At 38.5% G+C, this 14,044-nt stretch overlaps 4 protein-coding genes across 6 annotated transcripts; 1 reads left to right on the top strand and 3 right to left on the bottom strand.

Annotated features, from left to right (window-relative positions):
* Positions 1-393: 393 nt before the first annotated feature.
* On the top strand, positions 394-5,067 carry RluA-2 (RluA pseudouridine synthase 2). Of its 2 annotated transcripts, XM_064697389.1 has the most exons (10): positions 394-521; positions 637-984; positions 2,776-2,950; positions 3,004-3,226; positions 3,285-3,372; positions 3,433-3,653; positions 4,119-4,309; positions 4,367-4,629; positions 4,688-4,843; positions 4,906-5,067. In XM_064697389.1, exons 1-10 carry the CDS (start codon positions 483-485, stop codon positions 4,993-4,995), a joined length of 1,794 nt encoding a protein of 597 aa, XP_064553459.1. In that variant the 5' UTR covers positions 394-482; the 3' UTR covers positions 4,996-5,067. The 2 variants fall into 2 exon arrangements, with proteins under 2 accessions (XP_064553459.1, XP_064553460.1); XM_064697390.1 differs by lacking the exon at positions 394-521 and having other exon boundaries at positions 566-984.
* Positions 5,057-9,981, bottom strand: LManII (Lysosomal alpha-mannosidase II). 2 transcript variants are annotated; one of them, XM_064697388.1, is made up of 10 exons: positions 9,661-9,981; positions 8,839-9,209; positions 8,577-8,782; positions 8,381-8,517; positions 7,871-8,004; positions 7,132-7,763; positions 6,857-7,077; positions 6,389-6,800; positions 5,878-6,320; positions 5,057-5,729 (listed from the first exon to the last, which is right to left on the bottom strand). In XM_064697388.1, exons 1-10 carry the CDS (start codon positions 9,784-9,786, stop codon positions 5,166-5,168), a joined length of 3,246 nt encoding a protein of 1,081 aa, XP_064553458.1. In that variant the 5' UTR covers positions 9,787-9,981; the 3' UTR covers positions 5,057-5,165. The 2 variants fall into 2 exon arrangements, with proteins under 2 accessions (XP_064553458.1, XP_064553457.1); XM_064697387.1 differs by lacking the exon at positions 7,871-8,004 and adding an exon at positions 8,137-8,270.
* An 843-nt stretch (positions 9,982-10,824) lies between these two features.
* Positions 10,825-12,709, bottom strand: LOC135439482 (pickpocket protein 28). The gene is made up of 9 exons (XM_064698233.1): positions 12,552-12,709; positions 12,445-12,492; positions 11,926-12,379; positions 11,744-11,862; positions 11,533-11,687; positions 11,405-11,467; positions 11,230-11,336; positions 11,053-11,167; positions 10,825-10,991 (listed from the first exon to the last, which is right to left on the bottom strand). The coding sequence occupies exons 1-9, from the start codon at positions 12,566-12,568 to the stop codon at positions 10,876-10,878; spliced, it is 1,194 nt and encodes a 397-aa protein (XP_064554303.1). The 5' UTR covers positions 12,569-12,709; the 3' UTR covers positions 10,825-10,875.
* Positions 12,710-13,208: 499 nt separating this feature from the next.
* LOC135439491 (uncharacterized) lies at positions 13,209-13,966 on the bottom strand. Its single transcript, XM_064698241.1, has one exon. The coding sequence runs from the start codon at positions 13,831-13,833 to the stop codon at positions 13,321-13,323; it is 513 nt and encodes a 170-aa protein (XP_064554311.1). The 5' UTR covers positions 13,834-13,966; the 3' UTR covers positions 13,209-13,320.
* Between the last annotated feature and the right edge of the window lie 78 nt (positions 13,967-14,044).

Below are 14,044 nucleotides of genomic sequence, written 5' to 3' on the forward strand. Positions count from 1 at the left end.
ATATATACAAATGTATATATAAATATACATGTACGTATGTATGTTTACATAAAAATTATATATGTTTACATATGTTTAAATGGACATACAAAGCCTATATACGTCAAGGTGTGTTTCGCAAAATGCAAAATTATACATTTATGGCGACTGAAAATTTTCATACTGACTACAATTTAATTAACGTGCCACATTATAATACAGTTAATTATTGAAATGTGTTTTAAAATGGTTTTATCATATTTGAAGCTTACAATCAAATCATATTTAATAAAACCAATTTCAAAAGTGTATCAACTATGCACTTGGTATACCCAATGCACTTAGTTTGTTTACAAGGTATTCAAATTGAACTGAATGAACATATGAACCAATTTCAGTAGTTCGATTAGCAAAATGGCGCGTTCATCAAAATAATCGAACCAGTTTCGTGGAGCTCGCTGGCGTTGCGTTTTGTAAAAGTTTCATATTTATTTATTAACTCTATGAAGTATTTGCGCTGCGCTGATAACACAATTCGCCTGGCAAGTGCTTAACGGACAGACAATATCAAATAGTGCTTTCTAGATACCTTAACTGTTGTTTAATTCGTTCGTTTTGCTGGCAAACACGTGTTGATGGTTTTGTTTTTGTTTGCAGTGCTATAATTTGTTTAGAACGCGGCGCTTGCTGAACGCACAAATCAAAGTTAATAAAGTAAATAACACATTTTGGTGTTGGCCAACAATGACATTGCCCAAGATAGTACGCCATGTGCAGACCCAGCACGGCGATGACTCCGTGGACGTGGAAAACATCTTCCTTTTCCGGGCCAACGTGAACTGCACAAATGCCGCGGCGCCCGCCGCAGAAGTTGCCGGCAGCTCCTCCACAAATGTGTCTGAAATTGGCGCCGAATCTGATGCGGCTGTTGGAGTTAAATCAGAAGAGACAAATTCTATAAACGGTGTGTGGACCTATGAAGCCAGTGAAGATGGCGGTAGCCAAGTAAGCAAAAATAAGTCGAAACATATTTCAGAAGCATCTAATATAATTTTGTAAAGTAGTAAAGAAGCCGTCTTGATTAGGATAAAGAGCTGAGATGATATCTCAGATGATACTTTGTTCAGGTTCGTCTTTTTGCTGCAGCCAGTGCTTGAGTTGGAGGTGTTCAAATCGGATCACGATATCATATTGCTATAGTCCACACTGTCATTGTGGGCAACTTGTGTTTGTTTAATTATAGTTATGAATAAGCAACAAAACGAGACAATCAAAGCTACATCCAAGCTGAGCTGAGGGTCATTGTCAATGTGGAGAAAGAAAAACTAATTACGACGACAGCTCTGTGGCATTGTTTCGCTGTTATAGAAATATGATGTCTTCTATAGACAGCATATTCTTTTATTTACGTTCAGCACAAAGCAAACCATTTCCGTTTACATATTTATGCACATTCATAGAGATTTGAATTTGTAAAATGGCCTGCAATTCCGCTGTTTGTGCAAACAAAATCCGATCAATTCGTTATGAATAACTTATAGCTATTTCGGCTTGCGAAATCGTTGCAACATTTTAGTTATTTTTTTTTATCAATCACAAATCACATGGACGAAAAAATACGCTCGCATTGTTCCCGTATTCCGTACGACCGCTAATTATGTAGCTTATGCTAACCTCTACTAAATAAGCCCATGCACTAACTACTCTTTGTCGACCGCAACAAACATTTTAGTTAGCTTACCTGTTTTTGTCCGTGCTCTGAGCTTATAGCCGTTTTTTTTTGGGGCTGAGCTGTCTCCCGCTTTACCTTCATATTTTAACCGCGGATTTGGTATAATTATTTCTCATTTTGCCTTTCCTTTCTGAGCCATTTTGAAGGGTGCTTTCGACGCTTCGTGTCGTTTTTCCTTGTTGTTTGCTGACGAGCAGCTCCTTGTCAAGTTGGCCAACCTGACGCTTCCGCAATTATCAGTGTTGGCAACAGCATGCCCGCCTCCTGTTAATGCCCTGTGCACCTGTTAATAGAAGGGCGTATTGGTTTTGAGTAACACATGCATGAGCCTGCAAAACTGAGAGCTTCGACAATTTCACACTCACAAATCATTCATTTAATACAAAAGAAGTGGGCACAGGGTATTAACTAGTCGCACACTCTCGACTGGAGCACTCTGACTTGTTTTTAAGTAGGTATCGCTATGCTCCTTAAATGTAAATTGCTCTAAATGTTTTTGTCTTCCATTATGCGCGCCTATTGTGTCACTTGCATTTAAAGTTGCCACAATACCTATGCACGTATGTCGTGTATGTAACTGTATATGTATGTGTATATATACGAATATATGTGCTTGTGTCTGTAGTGGTGCTATTGAAATAAGAAATGTGTCTCGACATTAAAATAGAGAATGTCAAATGTGCGAATGTATTGGTGTTCTCAACAGCAGAGTTTTATTATTCTAGCTTCTTCTTTGTTTTGAATGCAGTTCTTACCCACTCCCCCCCCCCCCCCCCCCCATCCCCCCCTCGGGCAGTCCCTATGGGTATGGCAAACGTGATTGTGCTCGCCTTCCTCTCTAAGATACGAATGCGGACCACTGTTTGTTTTATGATGACAATTTGGGTTTGTTACAGCCCTCTATTACTTTTCGTGCAGTTAAAAGACTTTTTTCGTCTGTTTTACAGGACTTTGCGTCTTACTGTGTCATGCAAGCTCCTTGAACCTGGTTTTTTTTTTTAAATAGGAATACTTTAAACTGAGCATTTAGCTAGATGTTAACTGATTAGCCATTTCTGTTTAAGCTGGCCACGATAGCTGAGGCTTCACCTGTACAATTGCCAGAAAAGCGACAGGCGCCCCTTGGGGCGGAGACTATTGAACGCAAGAAGCCAAAATTGGAAACGAAAGATCTGAAATTGACAAGGCCCGGCTTCAGTGAAGAAAGATATGATGAGACGTCCTATTATATAGAAAATGGTGAGCATTGAATATACTCTTTCATGGTTTTGACTAGTCATACGCAATTGAAGGTTTGCGAAAGGTTTACCCTTATTCTTTTACCTTCACCACGTTTACAAAGGGACGCTGGGTGGGCGAGGCAATCTTAGATGTATTCTCGCGTGAATTTCGTGCGCATCCCGCTGACGAATATAAGCGCAGCATTGAGGCTGGCAGCTTGACAGTCAACTATGAGAAGGTGCCCATTGACTACAGGCTAAAGCATAATGATCTGCTTGCTAATACGGTGCACAGGTAAGACAATCGACAATCGAAATTAATAGTCATAAATTAATAAAAATCCATTTTGCAGACATGAAGTTCCAGTTACTTCACAGCCCATTTCAATAGTGCACATGGATGAAGACATTTTAGTCGTGAACAAACCGGCTTCAATTCCAGTAAGCTCGTTATTGAATATCTTAAAAATAAATTTAATTTAAAATTATATGCACACTTAGGTACATCCTTGTGGCCGATACAGACATAACACGGTCATTTTTATACTGGCCAAAGAGTTTAACATGAAGAATCTGCGTACAATACATCGACTAGATCGTCTAACTTCCGGCTTGCTGTTATTCGGACGAAATTCAGAGAAAGCACGTCAAATGGAGCAACAGATACGAAATCGACAAGTACAAAAGGAATATATTTGCTGCGTGGAGGGCCACTTTCCAGAGTAAGTAGCGCTCCATAAAATATCTCTCGGACATTCGAAAAAAATATACAAACAATATACAGCTGCAGCTATTTTTAACATTTTAACCACATTTAATTACATCACAAAAACGAATTTTCAATTTAACATCAGGTTCTTTTTGAATTCTTCGCCTGATTGGCCGACTGTTACTTTTACATAATTAATGCATCATTGAACAACTTTTGAAATAAGACGTTGCCGTCAGATATATAACACTAAGTTACTTGCTTTCCATTTGTCTCTTTTTGCTCTAATATTCCCATTCAGTCGTTCTCTCTAACTTTTTTTATTTTTATATTTCTTTCTTATTAACTGTCTCTTTCCGTCTTTTTGTCTCTAGCTCTTTCTCTACTTTCTCTGTAAATTCCTTTTTCGTTTTTTCTCTAAATATAACGTATGATAAAAATATTATTCATCTATATAAGTATAATTTTTGCATTTCAGTGGCATTATTGAGTGCAATGAACCGATTGAAGTCGTTAGCTATAAAATTGGAGTTTGCAAGGTCTCACCGAAGGGCAAAGATTGCAAAACAACATTCAAGAGAATCGCCCAAGCTGGCGACTATAGCATTGTGCAGTGCAAGCCGCTGACGGGGCGGATGCATCAGATCAGAGTGCACCTACAATATCTAGGTAAGCAGGAATATTTGACATTGGCTAGTTGTCTAAACAGTATTCGTTTTTTTTTAGGCTATCCGATTGTTAACGATCCTTTGTATAATCACGAGGTGTTTGGTCCTTTAAAGGGACGCGGCGGGGATACTGGAGGAAAATCCGATGATCAATTAATAAATGATTTAATTTCCATACACAATGCCGAAAATTGGTTGGGTATTGATGCGGAAGTCGCGATAAGTGGCACGACCAAGAATCCAAATGTTGCTGTTGCCAGTCCAAGCACAACCAACAAATGTGAATTGCAAACCGCAATAAAGTCAACGCCTGAAGCTAAGGTTGGAACTATATGATATTTGTATTATACGCTGCAGTTTATAATTCAGTTTTTATTAGATCACAATTTCGACGCAAACTGGCCATGAATCTGCCGACCTTAGATTTGATGCCAGTAAGGTAACTGCAGATCCACACTGCTCCGAATGTAAGATGAACTATCGGGATCCGAAGCCAGAAGATCTCGTTATGTATCTGCATGCGTGGAAATATAAAGTAGGTTCAAGCTGACAATATGGTGTATCCTAAATAAATAACGAAACTATTTGTTATTTCAGGGTATCGGCTGGGAGTACACAACAGAGTTGCCAAGCTGGGCTTCTATTGACCAGGATAATTGCTCGCTCAGCTTAAGAAAAAAGCGCTGATAAATTCACAAATTCTTGTGTATTGTACAATTGTAATAAACAAGCACCTAGATGGTCCTAGTTAGTTATAGACTCATTTGTGTTGTTAATTTATTTCTTAAAAATGTTTATCCAGCAAAATCGACGTCTACAAACATAGGCGTTTTCGTTTTTAGATGTATTTCTATGTGCTATTTTGCCAAATACACGACGAAGGTGCGTATCTCCATTGGGCTTAGCTCTATGAGATACTTTGCGCGATCATCTGATTTTAGGGATACATTAATGCTATCTGCGCCAACTTGTTGCTGTCGTCGTTTATGTAATGTAAAATGTGCCGGGTTGGCACTGCGCTTAAGTCGGTTACTTTGGGCGCCTAGCTCTCCAGGGCCTAGCGTTTCCTTTGAATATTCAACCCCTAGCAGAGGTTTTGCACCTGAGAGCAAGTGACCACCGCGTGCAGATTCCGAAATTGTGGCATAGGCTTCGTATGCCTCATCCTCCGGATCAGGTACAAACTCCATACGTTTATGTTCGTCCAACCATGCATTTCCATCCAAAGTGGTCTCCCGAATATCTTCAATATTAAAGGCACTAAGTACGTCCTTAATATTGAATTGAACATATTTCGAATAGCGCGAATCCTCGTCTTTCTCTAGTATATGCTCAAAACGTACGAGCAACTCGTTGTCATGCCAAGGTTCCAAGGTTAGCAGATGCACAGATTTAGGTAGCACCAATGAAATACCAGTGTACTGAGAATTTTATAATAATAATACTAATAATAATAATAGTAATCATAATAATAATAATGATAATAATAATGAGAATGATAATGATAACGATAATGATAACGATAATGATACTGATACGCTTATTATGATGGATAATAGGTGTACTCACCGTATTTGTAAATGAGCTTAGCCATTGGTCGGATGTATACGATTCCATATTGCTGAAAAACTTCCATGACGGCAGCAATGTCTCCAGCTGCACAAGTCGTTCGATTGCCTTTAGAGAGACATCGGCGCGTAGATAGGATTGGCCCACAAACAAATGAGTTTTACCCCGTGCAATCAGTCCCTCGCCGAATTCGGTTTCGTTGAGGGCTTCACCCACACCAAATGCATCATCCTTCAATAAACGTCGATGTACCATTAATTCTAAGGCACCGTCCTCTAATGAGCTACCACCCTGAGCTCTGTCTGTAAGTATAGCCATTCGAGCTGTTGTATCCTCCAACGCGATTTTCGTGGTGATCGGGTAATAGTTTCCTGCAACAGTTTCCGCTAGATTTACATTCCAGGTTTCACGATGATTGCGCTGACGTTTTAACATTTCGCGACCTGACGAAAAACGTGAGGCATATATTAATTTGTAAATAAGTGTTTGACATATTTAGACTATAGCTCACCATTAGAGTCGGTGAAGAATACGCCTTCAGACTTAATGTCTGACTTGAACCGCGTTATCACTTCCTTGCCAATTTCATCATCAATCGGAATGGGACCCACCAACCACTCGAATTCCGCGTAAGTGCTCTGTTTATAGACTCGCACCACTTGGCTTATCCAATCGTTAAATTTCTGATGCACCTCTTCCACAAGTGAGCCCTTGTATACCTCTATTGTGACATGATCTGTGGCAAATCGTATGTTGTTGTCTTTCGGTCGGAATATATAAGCGCCTGAAGAACGATTTAGGAACTCCGCATTGTTTCCAGTAGCTCCTTCATAATACAAAAATTCCTGGGAAATCATACGCGTCAACCCATCAGCTGTGACTTCGGAGAGGAATCCATTGGTATCGAATGTAAGTTTGATATTCTATAAAGAAGTTAAGGTATTATTGATGCAGAAACTTTAATGCAAATTTTAATTACGTCGTTTTCAATAACAGTGTAGCTAGATTCTTGTTTTGGCAAAGCGTGAGGCTTTATATTAACTCGACTGCTTTCGTCTCTGTAAATATAATAGGTCTTATAGCCCATTGCTGGCAGATTGGAGGCCAAGAAAACTAGCTCGTACTCGGCAATAGAATTTCTGTGCTTGATTGCGGCCACAGGTTTGGGCACAGGTACCAATTGGGTGGTCACGCTTTTGCCTAAAAATGTATAATTTTAAATAACTATATTCTTAAAAGATCCTTATTACTTACCTGTCGGATCAAGGACAATATATTTGTAATCTGCAACGGGTACTCTCACATACTCTTTGGTAGTATGAGCCAGCGGATTGTAGAGGGTCAGTGCAAATGGTGTGTTTGCCTCGGATGTGGCACAACTGCTTATGTTTAGTAAGGTACATGTTTTAAATTCAAATGGACGTTGGGAAGTTGGTTCGGATTCGGGTCCGGTTGATAATTGGTTCAACACATTTCGTATGTTTGTCGAGCAGGCGCGCAGGGCGACACTCATACGCTTCGCATAGTCGAGAGCGACCTTTTCCTTTTCCGTGCCTGTCACGGCATCGTGGTGTTGCATTATGCCCATGGTCTCTCGCAAGAAGGTCAAGTGAGGATCAAATTCCGCCGATCGCTTTGGAGCCAACGCGCTCAGTTGCTTGCAAACCTGCAGGAAATGATTGCCGTCACGCTCGAAACGCTTCAAGGTGGGCCGCGAGGTGAAGTAGCCCGTCCAGTAGGCATGTGGATCGGATGCATAGGGAAAGAAATCGTCAGTCTTGGTGGGCCATGAGATGCCAGCATCATGTAGCGACTTCAAGTAGCACGAGGGTGTGGAGTAGAGGAGGTTTATATTCGAGCCATTTGCCTGACGCTCGTTTGCGTACCTATAGTTGGATAATATGGGAACAGATAGTATTTTGATCTCCAAATAAAAACCCTGTTGGATAAATTAACTTGCATAGTTAAAGAAAGCCCCTCACTAAGTACTCACTTAATTAGTTTATCCAGATTTTTATACCACATATCAGCATTCTGGTAATGGAAATCCTCACCCATTGTTATAAGTAAGTTGGGAGTTCGATAACCTGTAGCCATCTTATTAACAAACTCAAAGAACGCATCGATCTATACACAAAAAACACGTACTCTAATTACTTATATGAATTAAAGAACAACTAATGGACCAAACACAATGAGGGGCTTTCGTTAACACAAGTATGCCAAAAGAAACACATATACATTTATATATAATTTTACCGTATCAATTTGTCGAGATTCTTGTAATAAACTTGGGCAGCTTGATAAGTGAAATCGCCACCCATGGTTATAATTATATTGTTGGTGCGATAATAAATACTTTGGATTTTGACGTAATCCAAAAACGTATTAACCTGATGAATATTGGATGAGGAAATGATAAGACGCCACAAGGACAAATTTCACATGAAAGGATATAGAGAGACAATAAGTACGGTAATCGAAACCAAATCCTCAAACTTACGCGTTCCTTCACATTATTATCTGGGCTATGTTTGCCATCGATAATTGGCTGATCTGAGCAGAGGATGTCAAAACAAAAGCCATCCGGTGCTTGATAATTGTTGTACAAAGCGCCACTGAAGAGATCCGATTTATCGCCTAAAGATTTTATAAAATAATCATAAAGAAATCCAATTTAATTTGCTCTATTAGCCTACCCAAATTCGCGGAACCATGCCATATCATTTCGGCCTTCTGGGTCATCAGACGCTCATCCTTATCCTGATAGTCTAGGCGACCAAAGAACATACCATCAAATCCCATTTGGGCAAACATGGAAGCCATCTCTCGGGAATGTCCAAATGGATCAATTTGCCAGCCGACACGTGGACGACCGCATTCGCCAAACGTATCATTTAATTGCCTACAATATTTTTTTTTATTATAAAAGATTTACAGTTTAAACCAGTCCATACATACTTTAATCCCCATGCGAATTGATCAATTACGCTCTGATAGTGAGTTGTTGCCTCATCATTCATGCTCCAAGCTCCGCCTATAAACTCCAGCCTGCCTTCATTTACCAGCATTGTTACCTGCTCCTGCATCTCAGTCGTCTGTTCCTTCCACCATTTGAAGAAAAATGCTGACTCCACGTATATAAAGCGTTTCTCTGGATCTCTCAGCAGGGATTCCACAACGGAATCAATTATATACTGTACACCAGCCTTTTGAATTCGTGTTTCACTCCCATAGTAGTATTGGTCTACAGTCTTTAGCCATCCAACGTCATCGTGGGTGTGTGCTATTAGATGCACATTTAGCATATTTGGTTTCGTTGGGTGACAGCTCTGAAAATAGAAGAAAAAATTAAAAATTCATTAAAAAGCAGCTTCAAATTAAATTGTATACGGGTTCGTTGATTAAATTTGTAAGTGCTGAATCAAACGAAATTTCGCCTTCTGCTTCACATTGTTCGTAATAGACCAAATCTAACGGAATCTATAACGGTTCTTTTCCAGTTTCATTGGACATTGCCAGAACATATGTTAAGCGAAATATCATAAAAATGAAGAACGCGCAAAATGCATAAATGCAAGCGAAAAAAAAAACAAAATTGTCTGACATTGTTTGCAATACTTTCTCAACCATGAACAGCTGATAAGAAAAAATTAATAAATCATCTGATTTACATGCAAACACACTTACATACACATATGTGTGTAATATATTTGTATTTGTAATGCCTATGAAACTGCATATGTATGTACTTTCCATGCCTTTGAATGAAGAGAAACTTACCGAGTAACCACACTTGGCACCATCATCAGATTTTGGCACAGTTCTAATATTTCTGGGCTCCACATAATGCACAGCATTGCTGAATATATATAATATTGCAAGCCCGACGCCGACTTTGTCAAACATTGCAAATTAGTTGAAGTAGTTATCGCCAACTAAGTGCTTTTCAATCGAAGTTCTTGCTTTTATAGTCCAGCCCAATGTGCGTATGTATGTATGTATGTACTGCGATAAGGAACATATATACAATTATAATGTACTTAGTTGAAGTGGCACTTCAGTATTTTTGCCAGCAAGTTTGCGGCACCAACCGGACGCGTGAACGATATGAAGCAAACTGAGCGGCTCTGGTTGGCAGCTTAAGCTCAGAACCTAAGAGAGTGCACAATGAGAAATTTGTAATGCCTTGCGCAGGTGACTTATTCCCGCTGAAGAGCGAGCAGCTAATTACGTCACATAACTCTCACTGCTACAGGCAAAGTGTAAACTCTGCAATTCCTATATTTGCTGCCGGCTTGAAAGTGTTGTAAAACCCTTGACGGTGTTGAATGAAGCGAAGGAAGTTTCCTGGAACATTTTTAAACTTGTCATTTGAATGGTCATCGTTTGTGATGTCACGGGAATCAATGTTTTTTTTCAAATCAGGCACCTTCGCAGAGCAACAGTACATGCATACTTACGTGTGGATGTGCATGTTTGTGTTGTGCTCTCGTATGTATAAGTGCATATGTGGATATGTCGCTTATGTATATGTATATGTATATGTATATGTACATATATGGCTGTGCCGGTCTTCGAGTTATCAATTCAATTCATCTCTTCTCTCCTCCGTAAAATGTCACATAAATTGGCAAAGAAATTGAGAAAATGTTCAATATTTCGCACGTAACTGTTCTTGGCTACAATTTCCACTATTCAGCATGGTTATTAAATTCGGATGAACTTAAAATTAGTACTCAAATGCGCGGGCAACCTATAGTTCTTAAGTGGAACACTTAAGTTTGTATATGTACTAAATTATACGATGTGGGGTTATTTAAATTGTATTGTACTTTAGCTGATAGCAACGGTACTTGATATTTACAACACTAATACATACAAACGTATACAGTTCGTCTATAATATATATGTACATACGTTCATTGGTTTTGTCTGCAGATAATTTCTATTAAGTATGTTTATTATTTAAAATTTTTTATCAGGCAAAAATAAATTTTAAATTTCATATCCAAATAAATGCCAAAGCAAGCGCAGTGTAAAAAAATATACAAATTCAACTAAGCCCAGTACGCTAAAGCCCAGATAAAGGCCGGCAGTTCCGCCTATTGAAACTGAAAACATAATTAGAAATAAGTACTATATTTATATTTAATAAGCAGGTGTGCGACTTACCCAGAAGATCCGTAAAGGAGAATATGACTTGCCTCTTGAATTGATTCCTTGGCCAGCTGAGGATCGAAATGGAACTTCCCATGCTGCCAAGTAAATGTCTGGCGCCCCGCATGGGCTGAAAATTAAATATGTCTATAATTAAAATTGACTTTTTTAAATATATATATATTTATGTACAATAGCAGTGGTTTGTTTGATCACAGCGTCTATACAGTTTTGTTCACAAAAACATTCGGGTGGTTTCTCATGATTGCCGTCCTTCTCGTAAAATTTAAGAAAAAAACCTTAAAAAAGATTAATGATATATGTAATATATAAAAATAGTTTTTAACTAGCTGATTGCTATACTGACTGGCATGCCTGGGAAAACAGGACTTTAACGTTTTGTAAGAGCATACAGGCTTCGGATTTGCAACTAAAGAAATTTTGAAACGGAATTACCGGGCAGAAAGAATAAATAAACGATTATAATTTACTTACTTCGATTCGGATAAAAGTGGGGAATACATTTACATATCTTATAGGCCAAGTTAATGCGGCACTCTTGCTGGCAAATATTTCTGGTATAAAATGGATAATGCGTTAGATTTGATTCATGATAGAAACGGCATTTCCTTTGGCTTATAGACGTTTCACTAGGACATAAAAATATTGTTTATATGTTAATATGGGTGAAAACTAATTAACTAACGTCTCCAAGCCTGATTCGGCAACTATTTCCTCGATTTCCGGATTATATGAAGATCCCTCAGCTGAGTAACCAAAATTATTATCCACCTTCATAACTTCAAAGGCCGAGTGTATATAGCTCTGAATGAAATTATACAATTAACAATGCGCTTGCTACAGTTTCAGATTATTTTAGATACGCACATCTATAGCCTCACCCTCGATGCCCATCAGCGTAAATCCCACACTCGTGTCATAAAAGACTCCCTTCTTAACATCAACAAACCGGTGCAAGTTTAGATACTTATTAAATTCCGGATACTCGCCGAAGATTAGAAAACGTGAGCTGTACTCCTCGCCCAGATACGAGCTGCACAGGTAACACAGCCCGAACTCAGTGAGGATCTGCCTTACCCTCAGGTGTAGCTCGCCATCAGTGCAGCGAATACGGTTCACCTCAATTGGCTCGTAAGTGGCATCATATGTCAGATTGTAAATGAATTCCATATAATGTTTGGGTCTGATGCCCAGCGAATCTAGTGTACCATCAATACTATCATATTCTGGTATATTTTGAAAATTGGTGTACGTAGAATTGGCTAAATTTTCTAGAAAGTCCCAAAGCTCCGTCTTCTCACGTCCTCTTAACTTATTCACACTGGAATATAATTAACAAAAATGTCTTAAAAAGCTTAAATAAGTAGATAATTAATGAAATCTTACCGACAGAAGTTGTCGAAGAGGGTATCATTTAAACGCTGCATAGGACATCTAAAATATGTTCGATTAGAGTTTAATTATGAGCTAAAATAAAATATAAGCTTAATTACATTGTTAGGCCCGGCATCGATGTATTAAAATAATAAGAGTTCCGCTCCAGACCGATATGCGTACTTTTTGTGTGAAAGCGTTGTACGGAGGATATGCAGGATATTATGCAGAAATAAATGGATGCGATCAAAAGAATAAACCACAATAATCTGAAATGCTTGACAACTGATTAATCGTTCTGTAACTCTACTTACGTCTAATTTACCTCTCCAACAAAAGTAACATGCTCTTCACTAAATAACGAAAACCATGAATACAACACGTATTTAAGTACAGACGTATAAAACTTAATGCCATTATAAGATTATTTCTCCGAAGTGTTTTCCGCGCACGCCAATATCAAAGTGAAATAATGGAAATTAATTCCCATTTTAAAGCCTAACTCTAAAAGTTTTCGAATAGAGTATGTTGTTTATATAGTCAGCATAATTAATTAAAACATCTTGGAAATCTAAAATCTTTGAATCTTGCCTTTAATAGAGTATCAAAGCCACAGATCAGCTTAAGATTCGAAATTTTTATTTATTAAAATTATTTTATTATATTTATTATTATCGGGTTAAGTGATATCTAAAAGTCGGAACAACTTGGCACTTTGATTTGGTCGCGTGACAAGTTCACGTTTGCCCAACTAAACTAAAATAAAACATCAGAAATCCATTTCAGTTTTAATTGAATACTTACATATCAAAATATACCATTTTGTTTATAGACATATTATAAATGAATATGTAAACTGAGATTCCTTCCACCATCAATTGGAATTTTTCAATTACATCTTGAGGCTGGTTGACTGATAATCGATTTTGGCGCGCAGGAGCATTTGGAGCTGAACTTTCGATCATCAAAGGACGAATTAGGCCGCGGCGATGGTGGCTTCCTTCTTCTCCGGCAAACGTTGCGTTTCTTTTTGGGTTCGCAAACATTGAAATCAACATGCTGTGACAGCCGTTCCTGTACCTTCATTACCACCTTCTGGCAGACCAGGCAGGTGACAATTGATAATACCAGGATACAGCCTAGAACTAGTAAAATAAGCGGCACTTTCCACCAAATTTCATCCTTATCGTAACTGTCCGTAGCCAGTTGCTCGGTGCTTCTTTTTATCGACCTGTAGCACTCCTCGGCGCTAATGAGGCCAACCTTCGACTTCTGGCCACCTTCCTTGAGGCGTTGATTACCTCCGCTTTTCGGGAACTGCGAGCGACAGTCGGCACAGACTTGATTAAACCAGGTAACGCAACGTTTACTCTTGTCGTTGTATTTACAATAAGGCTGCATAGTTATTTAGGTTACAACGGGATGAAGTTAAAGTCAGTAAGACAGTCTCCAGTTCATTTAGTATTTGACAATTGTTTTCGGGAAAGGCGTGCTTGGACTATATTATACAATATACAATACTTCAACTATTACTACATTTGGTTTAATCTTTAAAATTGCCAAATACCTCATAGATTAAAATTAGCGCAAATTGGTAAAATTAAAACTAATC

Source organism: Drosophila montana, unplaced genomic scaffold, assembly GCF_035044405.1.
Source record: "Drosophila montana isolate Dmon_TW-CO22-7 unplaced genomic scaffold, ASM3504440v1 contig_402_1, whole genome shotgun sequence".
Classification (NCBI taxonomy): Eukaryota; Metazoa; Arthropoda; class Insecta; order Diptera; family Drosophilidae; genus Drosophila; species Drosophila montana.